The sequence below is a fragment of the Simochromis diagramma genome, unplaced genomic scaffold (assembly GCF_900408965.1).
Source record: "Simochromis diagramma unplaced genomic scaffold, fSimDia1.1 OVJJ01000456.1, whole genome shotgun sequence".
In the NCBI taxonomy this organism is placed as follows: Eukaryota; Metazoa; Chordata; class Actinopteri; order Cichliformes; family Cichlidae; genus Simochromis; species Simochromis diagramma.
This window is the reverse complement of record NW_024387186.1, coordinates 913,417-934,988: the sequence shown is the minus strand read 5'-3', so window position 1 is coordinate 934,988 and position 21,572 is coordinate 913,417. Positions and strand designations below refer to the sequence as shown.

The following is a 21,572-nucleotide window of genomic DNA, read 5'->3' as shown; positions in this document are numbered from 1 at the left end:
CAGGTCTGTTAAAACTTTATTGATCGATAGACGAGAACGCTATTTCACTGACTGCTACATTCACAGGGGCGGGGCTAAAGTCACGCTCCTCCTGAGACTTTTGCATGAAATGATCACTGGAGCAGAAACAGCAGCAGTGAGACTCGTTAAACCTGTTTACAGCATCATTTCCTCCGCTTTACGTTATATTAAACAGTAAAGTTTGCGTTATTAAGGGCGTGGCCTCTTTCATCCCACTTCCTGTTCGCTCTGCCCTTACAAAGGTTGGATAATCTGGGTGCATCCCAGGACGTCGCCATCACAGGTGGAACAGCAGGAAGCCGGAGAACACGCTGAAGTTTCGCGAGTCGTCATAGAGGCGGTAGCTGGCCGGCAGGCCGAGGTGCACCCGGTCGCCCTCCTCTAGCTGCAGACACACGGCGTTGCTCGTGGAGGCGTAGCCGCCGTGGTCGTTCAGGTCGAGGCTGAAGACGATCGGCTGGTCGTTCTTGTACAGGTACAGGCCCATGTAGCCTTTCAGGTAATCTGCAGCCGTGAAGCTGAAGACGTACAGTCCGCTGACAGGAGCCGTGAAAACACCTGAGAACCAGCACAGGTGTTAATCAGACAAGCACCTCAGGGAGGAGCTCCACCTCCTCCACCTTAGACAATATTAATATAATTCTGCAGTCAAACATATGTTACGTGGAGCTGAATATTTCAGCGTCCTGTGGGCGGCACGCTCTACCTGCTGTCTGGTTGTAGGCTTCGCCGACGTTGGTGATGATTTTGGAGAAGATCAGAGTTGTTTCTTCATCAAACGGTCCCACTGACCCCGAATCGGTCAGACCGGCTGAAAACGCCACCCTGAGCTCACCTGGAAGAGACAGATGTGATGTTTAACCCACAGCTGGCTGGTGAGGACGCTTAAAGTGCCGCAGGCGTGGCTGACCTGCTTCCTCGGACGAGGCGCTCAGCTGGTTCAGCCTGACCTGCAGCTCTGAGAGAAAACATTCAGATGTGATTCAAGTTAATCGGACGCAGAAAGCTTCGAGGTCGTTCGTTACCATCAGCGCGTCTCTGTGCCGCCGTCAGTCGGTCCGAAACAGACTCCAGCTCAGCGGCTCGCACTGAAAACAGAGCGTGACACGGTGAACTCGGATAAACGCCATCAGACCTCCCGACAGTCCGGCAACGTAACAGAGGTCACCTGTGTTTTGTGTCGTCAGCTCGTCCACCTGCCGCTCGGTGACGTTCAGTCTGAGCTTCGTGGCCGACAGCTCGATGTCACGGCCTGAAAACAGTTTTTATTTTAATGACCTGCAGAACAAACGAGACCCCGACCTTCATCTGCGTCTTCAAAGGTCTCAGCTGTAAACATCTGCTCTGCAAGCTGAGCAACAGCAACAATAAACAGTGGTGTGAAGCGTGCTACGCGTCACCTCAGTGTCACTTCATGTCTGACTGAGAGCTTTAATGAGCGACTCTTGAAACCTCAGGTAGGAGCTGATGACGGTACCTGGAGCACGAGTCTCCAGATGTTCCAGCTGTGTCTCAGAGGATCTCAATCTGACCTCCACGGCTGCGCAACAAACCACTTTGTCATCGTTCACACAGAATTTCTAAACAGGTTCTCAGTTTCCTCAGTACAAAGGTGTGACGTTAACCTTCGTGTGTTACCTGTGTGCTCAGACAGCAGCTGCTCCAGCTGTTTGTCTCCACGTCTCAGCCTGGTGAACATCTCTAAACAGAAACAGCAGCTGTGAGCGTGCTCAGAGCGATTCTCACTGCGTGCTCTCTGACAGCTGTACCTGTGTTCAGGTCGCCCTGCAGGCTCGCGCTCGCGCTCACGTTTGTCTGCAGCTTCGTCAGTTTGGAGCTTTGATCTGAAACGTGAACAGTAGACAAACAAAGGGCCCTCACACACATACGCTTCCTTTCACCGGAGATTTCATTCATTTACCTGATGTTTCAGTCTGCAGCTCGTGGATCTGATGCTCTGTGGAGTTTAGTTTAAGCTGCAGCTGCTTCACTGAGTCGGTCTGAGCTGGAAACAGCACAGGAAACACATCACAGGTCTGACAGCGACACATCGAGTGTGAATGACAGGTTAGTCTCTGTTTAGACGCAGACGACACTCCGATCTCTGTCCTGGGAGATGATCCCGAGTGTGTCTGGCCTGAATGTTGTTAAACTGAAACGGAGACAGATGCTGCAACAATCATCAGCACGTACGTGTCCACAGAGTGATCAACATGCTCAGTTTTCATCTCAGTCTGAATCGTCAACACCACACAATCATTTTTGTCAGTGTCGACCAATCAAAGCACTGGGAGGAGAAGCCGTTTGTTTTATCTCATCATTCTGTCAGCGTCCAAACTCACTGTTTACACCGACGGTAAATCAGAGGATTTTCAAAATAAATCTTATTTATTCATTACTGAAGCTGATGAAGCTTCCAGGGAAGCATTAAAATTTTCTTCAGTTTCAGCTTCAAAGTTCAGTGTTTGGTACATAAAGTTGCAACACTTCACTCTGTTTGTGTGGATGTAACGTTCACGTATCGCATGAGCATTTGTACAACATGCCAGTCTGAAAGCCTCGTGTGTTACCTGTGTGCTCAGCCTTCAGCTGTTCCAGCCGTTTCTCACCATCTCTCACTTGGTTCATAATCTCTGCAAAGTAAAGTAAACACGGTTGATGGTTCTTCAGGGAACCTTGTTAGATCCTTACATGACTGAATGTTTCTCTCTGCTCTGGCTGTATGAAGGTTTACAATCAAAGGTGGGCACACATGACTAAAGTATCCCATTAAACTAAACTGATCCAAATAGCAACTTGTTCAAAATCGTTGTTGATCAGTGTGATCGAAGCAGCTCTGAAACAGAAGCGTCTGGACTTCTTCAAGTTGATTGAAGACGTTTCATCCAAAAAGCTTCTTCAGTCCTAGGGTCAAATGGTGGAGAGTCCCCGAGAGGGTCGTGGACCAACTATTGATCCTCTACCTAATCACACAAACCAAGGTGTGAAAACAGGTGTGGGTCCCAATCAGCCAGGGTGAGACCTGGCCCCACCCTATCATGTGATTTCCTGAGGTGAGGATGTGAGTGGGCGTTAAGGCGTCTGGGAAGGATCTCAGACTGGATTATAGATGGCAGACAGATGGTGTCGTAAGCCCCGCCCTCCGTTCAAAGACGGTTGTTCACAGTGGACACAGATGCTTCTTTCACTCCTCTTTCAAACCGTCTGTCTTCTCTGTCCAACATGTGAACATTGGCATCCTCGAAGAGTGACCTTTGACCTTTAGATGCAGATGGACTGCCATGTCTTGTCCCGTGGAGGTGGCTCTTCTATGTTGTGGCTGTTTGGTGGCGCCAGTGTAGGTCTGAGCTCCGCACAGCTACGTTGCTGAGTTTGTGTTGAACCAGTGTGTGTGTCCGAGTGTGTGTCTGAAGTACACTCTTCTGAGCGTTGCAGCGTCCCTTTAATAGCATCGCACAAACTCTGTATCTTTTCAGTTACAGCGCCCAGCCGGGCTGTTTCTGGGCAGACTTTACTGTTCCAGGAGGACGTTTCGTCCTTCTGCACCCCAGCAGGTAACAGAGTGAAACATGGTCAGGCCACGCAGCTTTCACCAGATCATGCTGACGCACGCACACAGGCGCGCACACACGCTTTATCTATGCAAACACAAATCCTACAGTGAAGTTCGAACAGCTAAATCTAAATGTGAGGATAAACTAGAGTTTTCGTCAGTACACAAAGTCAGATGTTGGATGAATATGAATAAGACGATATCACCAGACCAGGCAGGAAACTGTGTTTGCCGTACTGCGGCCATGTGAGATGAACTTGGGATCTCGTTTCCTTTGAAATGCTTCAAATATGCGACCGCTCGCAGTCAGCTGCCATCTTGGTGCATCAAGAAGCGCTAAGAGTTGCAATATTCAGCAGACTGAGATGAACTGGAAATAACCTTCACCAGTGTGATGATGACTGTGTCAGTCAAACCACGGTTGCTGGCTCCGCCCTGTGCAGTCACCTTGTGAGGCAAAGTGCTCGCACCGAGGCTGAGCACTCGACCTCAGGCTGACCAGTTTACAGCCACTTAGTGAATGCGACGTGGGCAGCACCAAATGTTCCCAGACACAAAAGAGTGCCGCCTTTTTTACTGTAGTGTGACGGAGCCATGAAGAGTTCCTCTGAGAACCAGCTCTGTTCAGGATGAAGTCAAAGTCAGAGTGTGTTACCTGTGTGCTCAGACAGCAGCTGTTCCAGCTGTTTGTCTCTCAGCCTGGTGAACATCTCTAAACAGAAACAGCAGCTGTGAGTGTGCTCAGAGCGATTCTCACTGCGTGCTCTCTGACAGCTGTACCTGTGTTCAGGTCGCCCTGCAGGCTCGTGCTCACGTTTGTCTGCAGCTTCGTCAGTTTGGAGCTTTGATCTGAAACGTGAACAGTAGACAAACAAAGGGCCCTCACACACATACGCTTCCTTTCACCGGAGATTTCATTCATTTACCTGATGTTTCAGTCTGCAGCTCGTGGATCTGATGCTCTGTGGAGTTTAGTTTAAGCTGCAGCTGCTTCACTGAGTCGGTCTGAGCTGGAAACAGCACAGGAAACACATCACAGGTAAACTGAGAGCAGCTGCATGCTGTCACATGTTGCACCCTCAGATCACCTGACTTACCTGTGCCGGTCAGCTCCAGCTGCTGCACCTGACTCTTCACAGCCGACAGGTTTTCTTCCCACGAGGCTGTGACAGCTGAGAGGAGAGGAGACGATCCCAGTTATGCAGAAACTCTTCACCTTTACTGGATCAGAGCTCGTTTATGAACACAGGACTGGAGCGCGTCCTTCACACGTCTTCAGCAGCTGTCTGAGGGACACGCTCTCCAGTCGACACGGGCGCAGGTTATCGTGTTACAGCAGACAGATCTGATCATTGGACACAACATCTGGATCCAGCCAACACCGATGAAACAAACAGGTTGGTGAACATCTGGAAAGGTGAGCTCTGAGGTCAGCTGCAGCTGCTGCAGGTAACTCACACCTGTGGACCGACTCACCTGAGGTTTGTGTGTGCAGCTCATCCAAGCGGCGTTCAGCCTCACTCAGCCTGCTGCCGAGCGCCGAAACGTCCGCCGACTCCACTGAAATGTGAGAACAAAAACGATGGACGGTCGGTGAAACATGTTTGATGACGAACGGCTTCAACAGTAATCTACGGACACGAGCACTCGCGGAGATGCTCTCCGTGAACGTGTTTGCTTTCTCGCAGTAACATAAACACGCTGGCGCTCGTTTCTCTGTGCGTCTCGCTGCATCAGACTATAAATCTCACGGCGTACTTCCGTCTCGGTTTCATGCACACGACGGTGAGAATTAACTTAATTTTGTTTTTCTAATCTTCTCTCCTGGCTCTCGGCGGAGGCGGTCGCATCTTCTCCGGTCTCCTCTCCCTTATCTTCGTCTCATCTCGGAGACGCTCTCCGCGTGTTCTCTAAGAATAACAAGGAATTATGGATTTGATCAACTGGTCTCTAAACACTACTGACACCCTCTCGATGAGAAACCTGGGCGCTGGGAGCCCGATCCTCCTGCAGGAACGTGCGCTGCCGGATTGGCACGACACCGGCGCATCGTGTGCCTGCCAACACTCTCAGAGGAGGACATTGAAGACATCGACCTGTTCGGGGCTGTGATAACGGGCTTCCTGCTGATTGGAGCTGCTCGGCCCTGGCGTATCGACGAATAATGAAAACCTGTTACAGCTGCTCAAAATCCCACGAGCACTCACACTGTGTTAACTGAACGCAGTCTGGATAAAATCATGGAGAAGCTCACAACTCTGCAACGGGAGAGCTAGAATTGATAGGATTATGAGAGCTGCTCCATCCCACTTTGGACACATTTATTAACCCTCATAATGTCCTCCCGATTTCCACACACCTGTGGTCCTCAGGGGTCAAAAATGTCCCCATCTGCTTTGATTGATACTTAATTAATATGAAGTGGATTTTCCCCCACTTTTTATTAAAACTTAATTCAAACATTTTGACACATTTTTTTTTATTCCATTTCAAATTTAAATCTGATAAAAACCTCATAAAAATGAATTTTTTCTTTGTTTTTGGGTAAAAAATAAATTAAATCATCAGTTATCGTGATTATTGTTTCACAACCAGAGTCGGCTGCTTTAACAGATGATCACAGACGGGTTTATGTCAAAGTTAATTTAGAAAGCTGTTTTTAAACTACTTCAAGTTTTTTACTGGCAGAAAATAATCACATCTGTTGTCCTCTGGGCTCAAAAATGACCCCGTTTGCTTTGACTGTTTATAAAGCAATAAGTATAAAATATCATCCATCTCTGTGTTTCAAGGTTTTATTCATCTTTATTCCAGCTCATTACCTGACAGTTTTCTATATTTTGGCATGGTAGGACACCAGGGCATGGGTCTGACTGAAGGCAAACTTTCATGAGGACAAAGACGTGTCCATATTTGACCCAAGTGCAGGAGGAAGCTCAGGTTTATTCCTCTGCACTGGTCCCATCATGGACAGCTTTCTTTCTGCAGTTGCAGGCCAAGGGTCATATACAGTAAACAAGCTGTTACAGGTGATTGTTTTCTTTTGGAAACCTGCAATGTTAGGGACAACTCTCGTGTCCTGACTGCAGGACAGACTGTTTGCCATCGCACACTAGCATGTTCCATGTACAGCTGGACCTGCATCACATGTTGCCCATGTTTTTATCTCAAAGTTCCCTGGTTTACTTGGATGTTCTGTTGGACAGAGTCCTCTGAAGGGGACTTGGTGCTCATACAGTCACATCAGTACCAGGATCTTATATCACAGCAGGAGAAACACCCACTTGTTCCATACACCTCAAATGGGAGCACGTTTGTGTCATGAACGACGATCATCTATTGTGTCTTTATCAAGAAATTATATCCTTTTTGTGCTTCTATGATTAATCTTGTGTCACCTTTAAAACTTCTCTACCAGACTCAGGATGTCATAAACTGGCCGTAGCGACTCTACTGGATGCACGGCAGTAAGAATCAACACATATGCCTACAGCTGCATTCGGTCCATTTTTCTTCCTCTCTCGTTGGCCCTCCTTGTTCGTCATTGAGTTGGCTGTAGAGCAGGTCATCTGCTAATTGGATGGTTGTTGGTTCAATCTCTGTGTGCTCTAGTCTGGAGTTCTTACCAAGGTGTCCTTGGACAAGTTACTGAACCCCAACTTGGTCTCTGATGCATCCATTGGCATGTGAACGTTAAAAAGCAGAATACAAGCAGAATACACTGTGTGTAATGCTTTCAGTACTCGAGTAGAAAAGCCACTGAAGGAGTATGGGACCTGGCACATGTGCTTGGACTGTGGTAGATCATCTTTCTCTGAGGCACATGAGAGAGTCATGCATCGTCTGTCACTGGGAAGGATAGAAGACCAGATCAGTGTTTCCTCACGTTACTGCAAATATTCCTCTGTCTCAGCTGACTCCTCTTTCCTGCTTGATTCTTTGTCTTCATCATAATTGAAATGGATGATGTGTAGTCCTCTGACACATCTTCTATTTCAGTTTCACATTCTGAAAATTCAAGAAACTTCAAGAAGCCCAGTCACTTTCTTTCCAAGCTCCTCAGACTACCATGTCCTGGATGCCTGAGAACCTGCTTGAACATAGTTCAGATTCTTCATCACTTTCCTTCACTTCATAGCCTTCTTCCACTTCTGCGGGTGGGTGATGGGCTTTTTCAGAGAAAGGGTAGCATGTGCTCTAAATATTGACAATATTTTCTATATCTTCTAACCCTGGATCTTCCTGAACATTGATTCTTCCTCCTCATTATACTAGAGGACAATATGTGCTTTGTTCTACTGGTCATTGCTTTGCACAACATGGTAAAAAAAAGTATGCTCATCAAAGTATGCAAATCTCCAGTGCAATGGAGGCTTGTGAGCATACTTTCTGTGTATGTATTATTGTAGAGTCTACCTTACAATATGAAGCACTTTGATGTGGCTGTTGTTGTGATTTGGCGCTGTATAAATAAAATTTCATTGAATATAGAGCACCTGCCTCCTCATTGTGCTGCCTGTTGTTGTTGTTGTTGTGGTTGTTATGACCAGTGCTTGACCCCACACATCAGTGATCCAAGATCAAAGATGTTTGAAAGCAGTATGTTGTGAAAATACGGCTCTTTGCAACACTTTGTACTTTGGGGTCATTTTTGTCCACGAGGACCACAGGTGTCATAAAATCCAATAAAAACCCCATAAATAAATCAAATTACTTAAAACTTATTCCAATCATGCATAGCATAGTAATGAATAACTTCTGTTATTTTCAGACCATTTGATGAATAAAAAACACATTTTTGATAGCAAAAGATTTCTTTAGAGGACAAAAATGACCCAAGGACAACACCAAACCCCTATCCAGAGTTGGGGCCAGGAAGCAGAGTTGCAGTCTTACACGCCTCTCTGCAGCTTCTCTCCTCCTGCTAACCCCCAAAACCCATCTCCATAGTATGGAAGCCCGTTTCCGCCACTAAAAAAAAAAAAAAAAAAAAAAAAAAAAAAAAAGATCCATAACTCAAAATTTTGAGTTAATAAGTCGAAATTTTGAGTTAATAAGTCGAAATTTTGAGTTAATAAGTCGAAATTTTGAGTTAGCGCTGCCAATCAGTAATCTACGTGAATGATGTCATTTCCTTGTTACCCGGAAGCTGAAGCCCTCAGCTACAAATGCTACAGCTAAGCTACCGGTATTACATCCAGTCGTGAATGCACAGATTGCTGAGTGTTTTCAGCCTGGCTTCACAAATGATGAAATCCCTGTGTTATTAGCTGAATCACACGGTGTTACTATCAGCAAACGTACTCGCGAAAGCGCCAATTTGTTGGGATCAGTTTTTGAGAGCGCGTTCCTCTGCGCCATATGCTTCTGGGTAACAAGAAAGCGACCTCATTCACGTATATTTTTGATTGGCAGAGCTAACTCGAAATTTTGACAAAAGTAACTCGAAATTTTGAGTTGAAATTTCGAGAAATATAACTCGAAATTTTGAGTTATATTTCTCGAAATTTCGAGTTATGGATACTAGCTGTTTTTTTTATTTTTTATTTTTATTCAGTGGCGGAAACGGGCTTCCATACCATAGAGACTGTGTCAGCTCCCAAACAGACGAAAACCAAACTAAAAACCAGCAACAAACAACTTAAACATAAACACAAAGAAAGAACAATACAGTATCCACATCTGAACCAAAGAGTAAAACAGTGAAATGTGGATTATTAAATATTAGGTCTCTCTCCTCCAAGTCTCTGTTAGTACATGACTTAATAATTGATCAACAAATCGATTTACTCTGCCTTACAGAAACCTGGTTGCAGCAGTTTAAATGAATCAACACCCCCGAGTCATTCTAACTACCAGAAACCTCGAAGCACAGGCCGAGGGGGCGGTGTGGCAGCAAAGTTTGATAGAGAGGTTCACTGTGAAATAATGTGTCCTAAACTAGCCTGCAAATTCTTGCCCAGTGGGAAACAAAAGTGAGGCGACCGTTGTTGTGATTCTGCGCTGTGTGAATAACACTGAATTGGGACCTCCCATTTTGTACATATTTCAACCATTTCAACCAATATTCTTCAAATGAGTCCGCCTGGCACTTTAGCCTAAAAGTTATTCTTTCCATAACAAAAATATTATATCACATCAATCCATTCATCTATGGTAGGAATATCCTCTTTAATCCAAAGGCGAGTTATGGCCTTTTTGCAAGCTACCGACAGCACACTGAACAAATATTTATCCGGTTTGCATAGATTAAGACTCTCTAGGTTGATGGACATGCAGTTGTTCGCCCTAAACCCAAACAATCATGAGCTTCCTCCACCAGCTGGAAGCTCCGAGGCTGAAACTAGAACAACAATTGAGGAGTTTTTCCTGTTCTCCCTTCAGGAGCCCAGTCTGAGTTCGTTTTTCTCCTCGTCTTTCCTCATATTGTGTATTTCCATCATTCTTCCTCTCTGACCGGTCTTCTCTATGTGATGTTTGCATAATGTACGGTCTGAAGGGTAAAATGGCGCTGGAACGCCGACACCTTAACCTGGTTTCCTTCGGGATCAATAAAGTTGAATGAAATGAAATCTCTCTGAACTCTGATGTGAAATCATTCCCTGCAGGACGAACGGATGCTGCACCTGGTGAGGAGCTGAGCTGCTGCAGCGACTTCAGTCCACCCTGCAGAGCTGCAACAAACAACACGCCCACCCGGCAGCGTCACTCTGCACATGAACAGCTGATCAGCTGACTCACCTTCAGCGTCAGCGCTCAGCTCCTCCAGACGGGCGCCCAGTCGAGCCTCCAGCTCCAACATGTCAGGCGTCAGAGACGAGGCGTTGGAGGCCGGAAACTCTGCAAAGTGTCGACATGCAACATTAAACGCTCAGGTGGGCGGGGACAAAATGAAATTTTAGTTGGAAAACAATAGCGCCCCCCGGTGGTGATGGTTTAAACATTCAGCATCAATTATAAAAATCACCTTTAAAAATCTCAGACGGGAGCTTTTTATTTTTTATTTTTTATTTATGTTTGATTAGTTTTCTTATTTATACAACATGTACAACAAATTCAATTTAATCACCGTGAGGGGGAAAGCAAAACCAAAGCGAACAACAACAGAAGAGACTAACGGACCAAAACAAGACCAAACAAAACACAAGAACAAACAAACCAAGAAATACAATGACATTATACAAAATCGGACCTCCCATTTTGTACATATTTCAACCATTTCAACCAATATTCTTCAAATGAGTCCGCCTGGCACTTTAGCCTAAAAGTTATTCTTTCCATAACAAAAATATTATATATCACATCAATCCATTCATCTATGGTAGGAATATCCTCTTTAATCCAAAGGCGAGTTATGGCCTTTTTGCAAGCTACCGACAGCACACTGAACAAATATTTATCCGGTTTGCATAGATTAAGACTCTCTAGGTTGCCTAGGTACAACAATGCAAAATGAAATTGTATTTTCTTTTGGAAGATTGTTTCCATGACCTTATGTATTTCCTTCCAAAATGGAACCACACGGGGACATTCCCAAAAAATGTGGAAATGATTTGCTGCTGCATGTCCACAATACCTCCAGCATGTTGTATTCTGAGATTTTTGGGCTGGGGTAATAAAATAACGAAATACATTCTTCCAGCTGAATTCCCTCCACGAGGGGGAGCTTGTTACTGACCACTGCTGCCTACAAACCCCATCCCATTCCTCTCCTGTTAGGAATAGATTTCTCTCTGTTTCCCATCTTCCTTTAACATATCTTGTATCATGACCCCGTAGATTGATCAGTGAACAATATAATTTGGAAATAATTTTTTGATAGGGTGCATCTCTATATGCATTCTCAAATATATTTATAATCTCTTCATTCCCAGTCGATAACTGAGAATTTTTTAGCTTTTTATTCAGGAAGTCCCTCAGTTGCAAATATCTAAAAAAAAAAATCTTGATTTTGCAACCCGAACTTTTTCTTAAGGTCTTGGAAACTCATCACTTTTCCATTTTTCAACAAGGTACTGTATGTGGTGAGACCTTTATTTGCCCATGTTTTGAATGTCGAGTCGATCTTACTAGGCAAAAATTCTGGGTCATATGCAAACCATTTAAGGAATCCGGCCCTCTGGTTTAATTGGTACTTTTTAAGTACTCTTTCCCATATTTTTATTGAACTTACTATCCAAGGGTTGCCCGGGTCTCCCAGGAGTCGTAACTCTGAAGGATCTCCTATCAGTGCCCCGACAGGAAAATTACCTCCCAAGGACAATTCCACTTCCTTCCATCTTGAACAGTATCCAGGTTTACACCAGCCCACCAGATTTATTTGTGTTGCCCTGTAGTAGTCCTGTAGGCAAGGGAGGCCTAATCCTCCTTTATCTTTGGGAAGCTGAAGTGTTTTGAACTTAACTCTTGGCTTTTTACCCGCCCATATAAATCTTGAGAGGGTCCTATCCCACTCTACAAAGTATCTATCAGGGTTTTCTATAGAAACAGACTGGAATAAGTACAATATCTTTGGGAGCATATTCATTTTTATGATGTCCACTCTAGAAGAGATGCTTAGATAAGGGATTAATGACCATCTGCTAATATCTAGCATGATATCTTTTTTAAGTAGGGGGTAGTTGATTTCTTCCAAACTGGTTATATCCATTGATAAGTTTATGCCCAGATATTTGATAGTTCTTTTGTCCCAGCTTAGTTTGTATTTGTTGAGCAGATTTTTTTTTGGGGGGGGGGGGGGGGCTATAAAAGCTACTAAGAACTTGTGTTTTTTGTATATTCAATTTATATCCCGAGTATAGCCCATACTCCTTTAACACTGACATGAGCTCCCTAAGTGATTCGGTAGGTTTTGATAAGTAAACCAAAATGTCATCTGCAAACAAGGCCAATTTCTGCTCACTTCCAGCGATATTAATCCCTTTTATGTTACCATTCTGCCTAATCCTTTGAGCCAATGGCTCTATAAAAATAGCAAATAAGAGTGGACTCAGTGGGCATCCCTGTCTTGTGGACCTTTCAAGCTTAAAAGCATCTGAAAGTTCACCATTAATCTTTATTTTTGCAGTTGGGCTATTATACAAGGCCCTCAATATAGTGATGATGGACCCATTAAACCCAAATCTAAGCATTGCTTGGAATAAAAATTCCCATCTCACAGAGTCGAAAGCTTTTTCAGCAACTAGACTCAATAATATAGCTGGTATTTTATTTAAATTAATCTGTCTAATAATTTGCAGAGTTCTCTTAACACTATCATGGGTTTGGCACGACCTAACAAATCCAGTTTGATCTAGGTTTATTATCCTTGGGATGATCCCTTCAAGTCTCCGTGCTATGATTGACGTAAACAATTTGTAATCTACATTTAATACACTTATTGGCCTGTAGTTGGAACATTCTAGTTTGTCTTTATCAGAGCTTTATCAGAAGCTTTTTAAAGGTGATTTTTTAAGCCGACCCTCGAGTCAGCAGGACAGGAAGCGAATCTGACCTGAGATCTGCTGCCTCAGCTCCTCCATCAGACTCTCAGCGTTACACAGTCTAGCCGCCAACACTGAAAATGAGCAAACACACACAGGAAGTTTACACACAACTGCTCGACAAAATAAAATGGTGGAGACTTTTAGTCTGAAATTTTTCTGAGGAAGTACAACTGAATGTCAGTGTGAGCAGCGCCCCCCAGTGGGCACACAGCGTCACCAGTCAGTAGAAACACAACTTCCTGTTTTTCATCATAAGTCTGGCTCACAGCCACAGACTGTATATAAAAGATGTACACCCTTTATGTCCATCTTTAAATACCGTCAGTGGGACTTCCTGCTTCAAAGAAAAGTTGGTTAATCTATGAAATTAGAACTAAGTCACCAAACAGTGAGTGCTTGATGATGACCTGCGTTCTTCCTCCTCAGCTGCTCCACGGTACTCTCGCTCGCCCTCAGTCTCGTCTGCAGGAACGGCAGCTCCGCCGCCAGAGCTGCAGACACAGCAGTAACCCAGTGTAAGGTCCACAAACCTGCGAGCCGCTGCTCAGGTGACGACGAGGGTCCGAGACTCACCCGAGTTCTTCTTCTTCAGGTCGTCCGTCAAGCGCTCGCTGCTGTTCAGCCTGGACTGAAGTGTCAACACATCGGCGGCTCGAGCTGAGGGACGACACAGGACATCAGAACCACCTCGGACTCAGAGGCCGAAGAACCTGATCCAGGACCGAACCCAGGCCAGGTTCAGTCCTGGATCCAGAACGGGACTCTGACCAGACCCAAACGAGATGGCATAAGTACTCACGTTCTGTATTTAAGTAGAAGTACAGATACTGTTGGAAATGCTGAGAGCTCCAGCAGACACCTGGATTTAACCAGATGTGAGCAGATGTTTCGTGAGTTGTCCATCCTCTACACTGACAGTCTGCTGTTCATGCTGTCTTTGTATTAGACTGTGCACCAGTCACACACTGTTCTTTGCTTTAAACCATCGCAGTACAAACTAACCTGTTTATCCTGCAGAGGTTTTGCATGCAGACTTCAGTCCCTCTAACGCACAGATGTCCAACTCCAGGCCTCGAGGGCCGGCGTCCTGCAGGTTTAGATGTGCCCAATTCAAATTTTTAAATGAACTCCTCAACATGTCCTGAAGTTCTCCAGAGGCCTGGTAATGAACTCATCAGGTGATTCAGGTGTGTTGACCCAGGGTGAGATCTAAAACCTGCAGGACACCGGCCCTCGAGGCCTGGAGTTCAGGTCAGTTCATTTTTATTTCAAACATTTCAAACATGTGCTTTCACAATCATTACAAAATATCATTCCATTATTTGTTTAAAAAGGAGCAGAAGTATTTCCTTATTTGTCCCCACCCCCTCAAGCTTTAACTCTCATTCATTTAATTTTCTTTTAGTCTTAGGCTACGTCCACACGTACCCGGGTATCTTTGAAAACTCAGATTTTTCTATGCGTTTGCACCTTTCGTCCACATGTAAACGGCGATTTTGGTCACTGAAAACGGAGATTTTTAAAAACTCCGGCCAGGGTGGAGATTTTTGAAAACTCCGTTTTTGCATTTAGGTGTGGACGAGAAAAACGGAGAAAATGCAGAAAACGCAGCATCAAAGGTGTGCGCCTTTTTTGACGTCACACTGTGCGCCACGTTACTGTTTCGGTGAAATGAATTTCTAAAATACTGTTAATTGTACTCTCTGCAGTGTTTAAATGCTTACATATACACACACAGTTACTGTCCCTCCTAGGGATGGGTATCGTTTAGGTTTTATCTGATACCGGTGCCAAATCGGTACTTTTGAAACGGTGCCGGTGCTTAAACGGTGCTCAAACGGTGCTCAAACCGGTGCTTAAAGAATGGAGAACACAAAATTGGTCCAAAAACCTCCCATGTTCAGCTGTTTTTTTGTAAAAAGATAACAATGTTAGCCTTTTCTGCGGCTATGGGGCATATATGGTATCACTCTTGGCTGGAAGCAGTGCTTAAACAATGGAAAAAACACAAACTTTGTCCAAAATCCTCTCATGTTTAGCTGTTTCCCTCTTTCTTTGGTCATTTTAGCCTTTTTGGCCAGGGTGAAGGGAGTATCTGCCATCAAACAAGAAGACAGCCGCATGTAACTATGATGATGTTTGCTAGTTCACCTTACATGCATTAATGTATGTTGCCCTATCATATATGTATGTGCTCTTAATCTGAAAGGTATAAATACGGAAGTGTGTGTTCAATAAATGATGGCGCCGAGGAAGGCGTGTGCCTCTGATGTAAAACTCTAACAACGTGTATGTGGTTTATTCCTCCATGAGATGTGCGAGTTACCACGGTATTTCTGCCCTAGAGAATGGAACATGCAACAATGTAATAACGTGGTTAGCCTACTCAACGTAAATTACACACGAACAACATTAAGCTACTCACGCAGAGAAGAACGGCTGCTGCTGCCATCATCATCATTTCTGCTACACTGGCAGGGCTAGGGGCCAGGACTCTCCTCTTCGGGTTCTTGGGGGATGTTGCAAACTCCGGGTCCGATAACAGGCACCACACCCGCAGTAGACGTGCTTGGTGTGAGGTCTCACAGCAAGCTATCAAATACGGCGCATTTTTCGGCTTTTAAAAAAAACGCTATGCGTCGCCAGGTGTTTCATCAGATTCAAGGTGTTACCTCCTTTGCCCAGTATCACCTTAAAGCACTTGTTGCAGGCTGCTGAGTTTGCATCTTTTGCTGTGAAGTACAGCCAGACTTTTGACCGCTTCGCCTTGGGCATTTTTAATCTGTAGCTCTGCTCTAAAGGAACGTACGTACCTGGACCTGCCTACTATCCTCGGAAACGTAAAATGATTGGCTAGAATCTAAAGTGTATCACAGCTCAGGAAAAAAAAAAAGCACCGAAATAAAGCACCGAAATGTGCGCTGCTTTTCGGTCTGGTTACTACCGTTTATGTCAGAACCGGTGCCGTCATGGCACCGGATACCGGTACCCATCCCTAGTCCCTCCACACATACAACTCGGTTCTGCTTGTCGCTACCCGATCCGTACCGGAAACCCGATCGGTACCCCGCATGCGCGAAAGGTGTCTACTTCCAGTCGAAGCATTTTACGATAGTTACGGGTCAGAGTATCTGTTAAGATGTTAAGAATAACAAGTATCTCTTAAAATGTTTCCGATAATGAAACATTTAATATAATGTAGACAAAAACAAATAAAAAGATAGTGACAGATCAGAACTCCCGATCCGTACCGCGCATGTGCAGGGGTTTTCTTCTTCTTCTGTTGGTTTAATGGCAGTGTACTCCCCAGTATAAGAGGATACTGCCCCCTGCTGACCGAGCGAATGAACCCTATTGTAAACTGAATTGGCGTCATTACAAACGTGTGTTAAATTTGATTTAGTGATAGTAGAGTGTGTTTATGCTTGTCTGTGTGGAGAGGATTGTTGGAATAGTGATGATGATGTCCGCTGTCACTGTCAGTTGCCAGTAAACACTTCATCTGGCTGCTGAATCTTCACGTGACACATTACAAAGTCTGTATTATTAACTCTGTCATTAGGCACCATTCTTCTTATTTTATGGCGCTTTTGTTTTTTACTTATTTGTCCCCACCCCCTCAGGTTTTACCTCTCATTCATTTAATTTTCTTTTAGTCTTAAATTAAACAAACAACATATGAAACAAAAGTAAAGCAAAACAAACCAAGCATGCAGAAATCAAAACAAGAAATAAGCAAGCCCCACCACAGTACAGTTTCTTTCATATGAAAAAGACAGAATGTGTAAATTTGCAGATTCACAAGTTATGGAAAAACAAACAAACAAAAAACAAACAAAAAGAACAACAACACCATTACCAGCAACATCACCGTCCTGGGTTAACCCAGTTTTCTTCATTCTTGTACTCATTTAAAATTTGGTTTTTATATTTTAAACGGTTTTATGTTTTTACTTTCTTTTATTTCTTCAGTTGACTGTTCCATAATTTAACTCCTGCAATTGAGATAGACATCGTTTTTAAAGTCATTCTAGCACTTTGTATTTTTAAATTCCACTTCCCTCTTAAGTTATACCCACCGTCTCTTTCTATGAACCATTTACAGATTTCTTTTGGAAGCAATTTATTTCTTACTTTATGTATTATTTGCGCTGTTTTAAGCTTCACCAAGTCTTGGAATTTAAAAGCTTGCATTTTGACAAAGAGTGCATTTGTATGGTCCCTGTACCCACATTATTATTAATCTAATTTCTGTATTATAGTTATTGTTAGTGTGTTACTTTTGTATGTGTTTCCCCAGACCTCTGCACAGTAGCTCATATATGGCAGTAGTAAAGCACAGTATAACATATGTTCTGATCCAACATGTGCTTTGCTTTCCCCACGACGGCCCTGTGCCAGTTTCCCCCGAACATCAGTGCTGTGTGGCTTCCAGCTCGTGGTCAATGATCACCCCAAGATATTTTATTTCATTGACTCTTTCTAAACATACATTGTCAACACATATTTCTACACTGATGTTTTTCTTTTGGTTTCCAAACAACATAAATCTGGTTTTATCGAGATTCAATGATAATTTATTTATATCAAACCACTTCTTTAATATCGTTAATTCCTGTGTGATCATCTCCAAAACCTGTGGCAATTCCACACCTGAGCACAGTATATTTGTGTCATCTGCAAATATTACAAACTTTAAAATCTCCGATACTCTGCAGATATCATTTAAGTACATAATAAACATTTTTGGACCCAGTACTGAACCTTGAGGTACTCCACAAGCTATAGCCATCAAATTAGATTTATATTCATTTATTTGTACATATTGTTGCCTATTCCCTACATAGATTTTTACCCAGTCCAAAACCACTCCCCTAAACCCACACCTTTCCAGTTTGTTATTAGAATTTCATGATTAACAGTATCAAACGCCTTCTTTAGATCTAAGAAAACGAGTGCGTACCTCTTATTATCCACGCGTTCTGTTATCTCTTCCATTAAATCTATCAGTGCCAAAGCTGTTGACCTGTTGATCTGAACCCATACTCACTGTCATTAATTCATGTTTTTCCACAAAACTGTCAAATCTTTTTATGAAGAGTTTTCCAGTATCTTAGAGAACTGGGAGAGTATTGACACTGGTCTATAGTTTGTAAAGTGATGCCTTTCACCGGTTTTGTAAATGGGAATAACTTCAGCAAAACCGCTGTTTGAAACGACAAGTTGAACATATATTTTAATGGTTTTACAACACCATCAATCTTTACTGTTACCATATCAATATCAGTCCAGTCTGTACTGGTTTTGTTCTCTATGTCATGAATCTCTTTCTCTTCCACTGCTCTTAAAAACATTGAGCTTCTATTGCTTTCAGTATTTTCACCAGTGTCCCATCAACCTTTATTTCTTCTGCCAGTTTTGGCCCTATGTTTACGAAGAATTCATTAAAGCCATTTACTATCTCTTCCATGTTATTAATACTTCTTGTCCCTCTATAAAGTACCCATCGTTATTCCCTGATCCATCTTTGATTACACTGTTTAATACGTTCCAGATATCTCTTGTGTTATCTTTATTGTGTTCCAACCTTTTAATGAAATACTCTGTTTTACAGGATCTCATTATATTAGTTCATTTATTTTTGTAAGTTTTATACTTCCTTTCAGTTTCCATGGTTCCCTTTTTTATGAATGCTCGATATAGGGGATTCTTTTTTTGCTGGTATTTTGTAGTCCTTTAGTCCTCCGTGGTCTTCCTGCAGCGTTGTTTTCCTGTTGATTTCAATTACTGGACAGTTTTTATCAAGTAACGTGTTAAATGTTCTTAAGAATCCTTGGTAAGCTTTATTAACTGCGACCCCCCCGCTCTAACATGAAGCTCTCAACCTACAGCTCCAGCTTTGCCTCTTCTGCCTCTTGTTATGCGACAGCCTCTAGTGATTAATACACGAACAGGTTCCTGCTGTTTAGGCTCAAAACAGTTTGATGTTTTTCGCCTACCTGAGGACAGCAGGACTCACCTGTGCTACACCAGCTAAACTCACTGCACCACCTCTCAGTCTGAGGAGCAGCTATGACACTTAATGTGACGGAGGAGGCCTCACCTTTGCTCTGCTCCTCCAGCTCCTCCACCCTCCCCCTCAGCTCCTCCGCCTGTCGGAGCGCTTCCTCCTTCAGTCCCTCCAGGCTCCGTCTCTGCTGCTCGGCCTGCACCTCTCCATCCCTCAGCCAGCTCTCCACCCTCCTCAGGATCTGACGCCGGCCCACCTCCTCCGCCTTCAGGCTCAGCACCAGCTCCTTCAGCCCTCGCAGTTCATCCCAGAGGATGGGGAGGGCCTGGGAGATGACTGCCGGCGGGGGGACAGAAGCCTCCGACTGGCCCCGACTGACAGAGCAGCAGAACAGCAAAAACAGAGCAGCAGACCTTCTCGCCATTGTCCTCCACCTGCAGAAATCCTTCAGCACAAGGGCGAGGGGGTGGAGTCTCCCCACAAACACGATTCAAAACAAACAAGCAGAAAACACAAAACTGCAGTTTGTAAAAGTGGGTGTTATTAACAAGAATAACAAGAGCGAAAGCAGAGCAGCTTCACCCGCTTCCTCCTGAACCCTGCGCTCCATAAGCAGCTTACCCAAAGAAGAAAGGCTGCTTGCACTCACTCGGCATCCAGTAATCATTCGCCTCACAATAAAAAGGCTTTTCAGACCTTTCTCAGTCACGGCTTCCCACATGCTTCAACCCAGATAATCATGCAAAGAATTCCAAGTGTGAAAGAAAGAACTGTGGTTCACCTTCAGCCTTTATGAATCCGAGCACTGTTTCAACAGCTACGCTCTCACGTCCTCCTGCGGGTCAGAAAACAGCTGACAGCTGCAATAACTGCTCACTGAGCCGTAATAACTCAACGGTACCAGGGCGGGTAACCGGAGTAACGTTGAACCCGAGGGCGGGTAACCGGAATAACGTTGAACCCGAGGGCGGGTAAGCGGAGTAACGTTGAACCCGAGGGCGGGTAACCGGAATAACATTAACCCGAGGGCGGGTAAGCGGAGTAACGTTGAACCCGAGGGCGGGTAACCGGAATAACATTAACCTGAGGGCGGGTAACCGGAATAATATTAACCCGAGGGTGGGTAAGCGGAGTAACGTTGAACCCGAGGGCGGGTAACCGGAATAACATTAACCTGAGGGCGGGTAACCGGAATAATATTAACCCGAGGGTGGGTAAGCGGAGTAACGTTGAACCCGAGGGCGGGTAACCGGAATAACGTTGAACCTGAGGACGGGTAACCGGAATAACATTAACCCGAGGGCGGGTAAGCGGAGTAACGTTGAACCCGAGGGCGGGTAACCGGAATAATATTGAACCCGAGGGCGGGTAACCGGAATAACTTTAACCTAGCGTCCAAACGACGGCGGCTTCTACAACTCAAAATCGCAGCTCAGCTCAGGTGTGTGCACGTTGTGCGATTTGCAAAATAAAGCGCAGCTGACAGGAATCGTGTTAAAACCTGATCTGTCGCTGCTCAGGGATTCATCCACATCAGTAAGAGTGTAAATGAATACAGACAAAAGAGCTCGCCGTCAAAAAGAGAATGAGAGAGAGGCAGTCAAAGGAGAGAGCAGGGGTCAGTTAAAGTGTAGTTTAAATAAGGTTTAGTTTGTACTTACACCTGCTGAGACTGAAGGCTGCATGGTGCTCTCAGGGACACAGAAAGCAGATCTGGGGTCAGATTCATCTGATACTGGCTAGAAATAAAATAAGAACTGTTTAGTACACTCACAACGAAAGAAAACGAACACATGTAAACTCAGCGTCAGGGAAGGTAAACCTTCACTACAAGCACACCTGAAGGAAGCCCAGGTGGGTCAGGAGGACCGTGGTAACGGATGGTTGCACTCATTACAGTCACTCTGTACAGTTCACGATCCTGCAGGTGGGCGTCAGCAGCATGCAGTGAAGTAAACCTGGAGATGTGACGAATGCCTGTTGGATGAATGAACGGCACCACACATCCCGAAACATTTTTATTAACTTTGACTGTAACAAGCTTTGTTGGCCCCGGGCCGGCCCTGTTGTTCCGTCTCCACCCGTTTTGTTTTTCCACCAACCGTGCTGCTCGCCTGGTCCGACCTGTGCCACGAACACTATGCAGCCTGGGATCCCTGTGACATCACTGGAACTGCTCAGTCGTGTGAAATCATCACCTGTCCGCGCTCACCTTGTGCTTGCTGTGACCGCCTAATAAACAGACCCATCAGCTGGAGCCGTCCAATCAGACAGCCTGAGCTCAGGTGTTCACACCTGCAGAGCACAAGCAGCAGACACTGACGTCCCGCCAGCATCGGCGGGTGAAGTCTTTAAATCTATCAACACAGCACGCCGTGGTGCGAATCGTGCGGTTACTGTGGAGATGCTGTGAGTCCTCACACACACGGCTATTACAGGTGTACACTCACCTGTGCTTCAATCCACCTGCAGGCACAGGTGAAGCTGCCTGTACAGCATGTGG

General features: G+C 44.6%; 1 protein-coding gene across 1 annotated transcript; it reads right to left on the bottom strand.

Annotated features, from left to right (window-relative positions):
• Nucleotides 1-3: 3 nt before the first annotated feature.
• LOC120745122 (COP1-interactive protein 1-like) lies at nucleotides 4-21,531 on the bottom strand. Its single transcript, XM_040049787.1, has 20 exons — nucleotides 19,163-21,531; nucleotides 13,633-13,716; nucleotides 13,467-13,550; nucleotides 13,068-13,130; nucleotides 10,316-10,414; nucleotides 5,051-5,134; nucleotides 4,672-4,746; nucleotides 4,501-4,584; nucleotides 4,355-4,423; nucleotides 4,230-4,286; nucleotides 2,592-2,654; nucleotides 1,943-2,026; nucleotides 1,791-1,865; nucleotides 1,660-1,722; nucleotides 1,499-1,561; nucleotides 1,190-1,273; nucleotides 1,047-1,109; nucleotides 932-979; nucleotides 728-856; nucleotides 4-579 (listed from the first exon to the last, which is right to left on the bottom strand). Exons 1-20 carry the CDS (start codon nucleotides 19,491-19,493, stop codon nucleotides 299-301), a joined length of 1,983 nt encoding a protein of 660 aa, XP_039905721.1. The 5' UTR covers nucleotides 19,494-21,531; the 3' UTR covers nucleotides 4-298.
• Nucleotides 21,532-21,572: the final 41 nt, after the last annotated feature.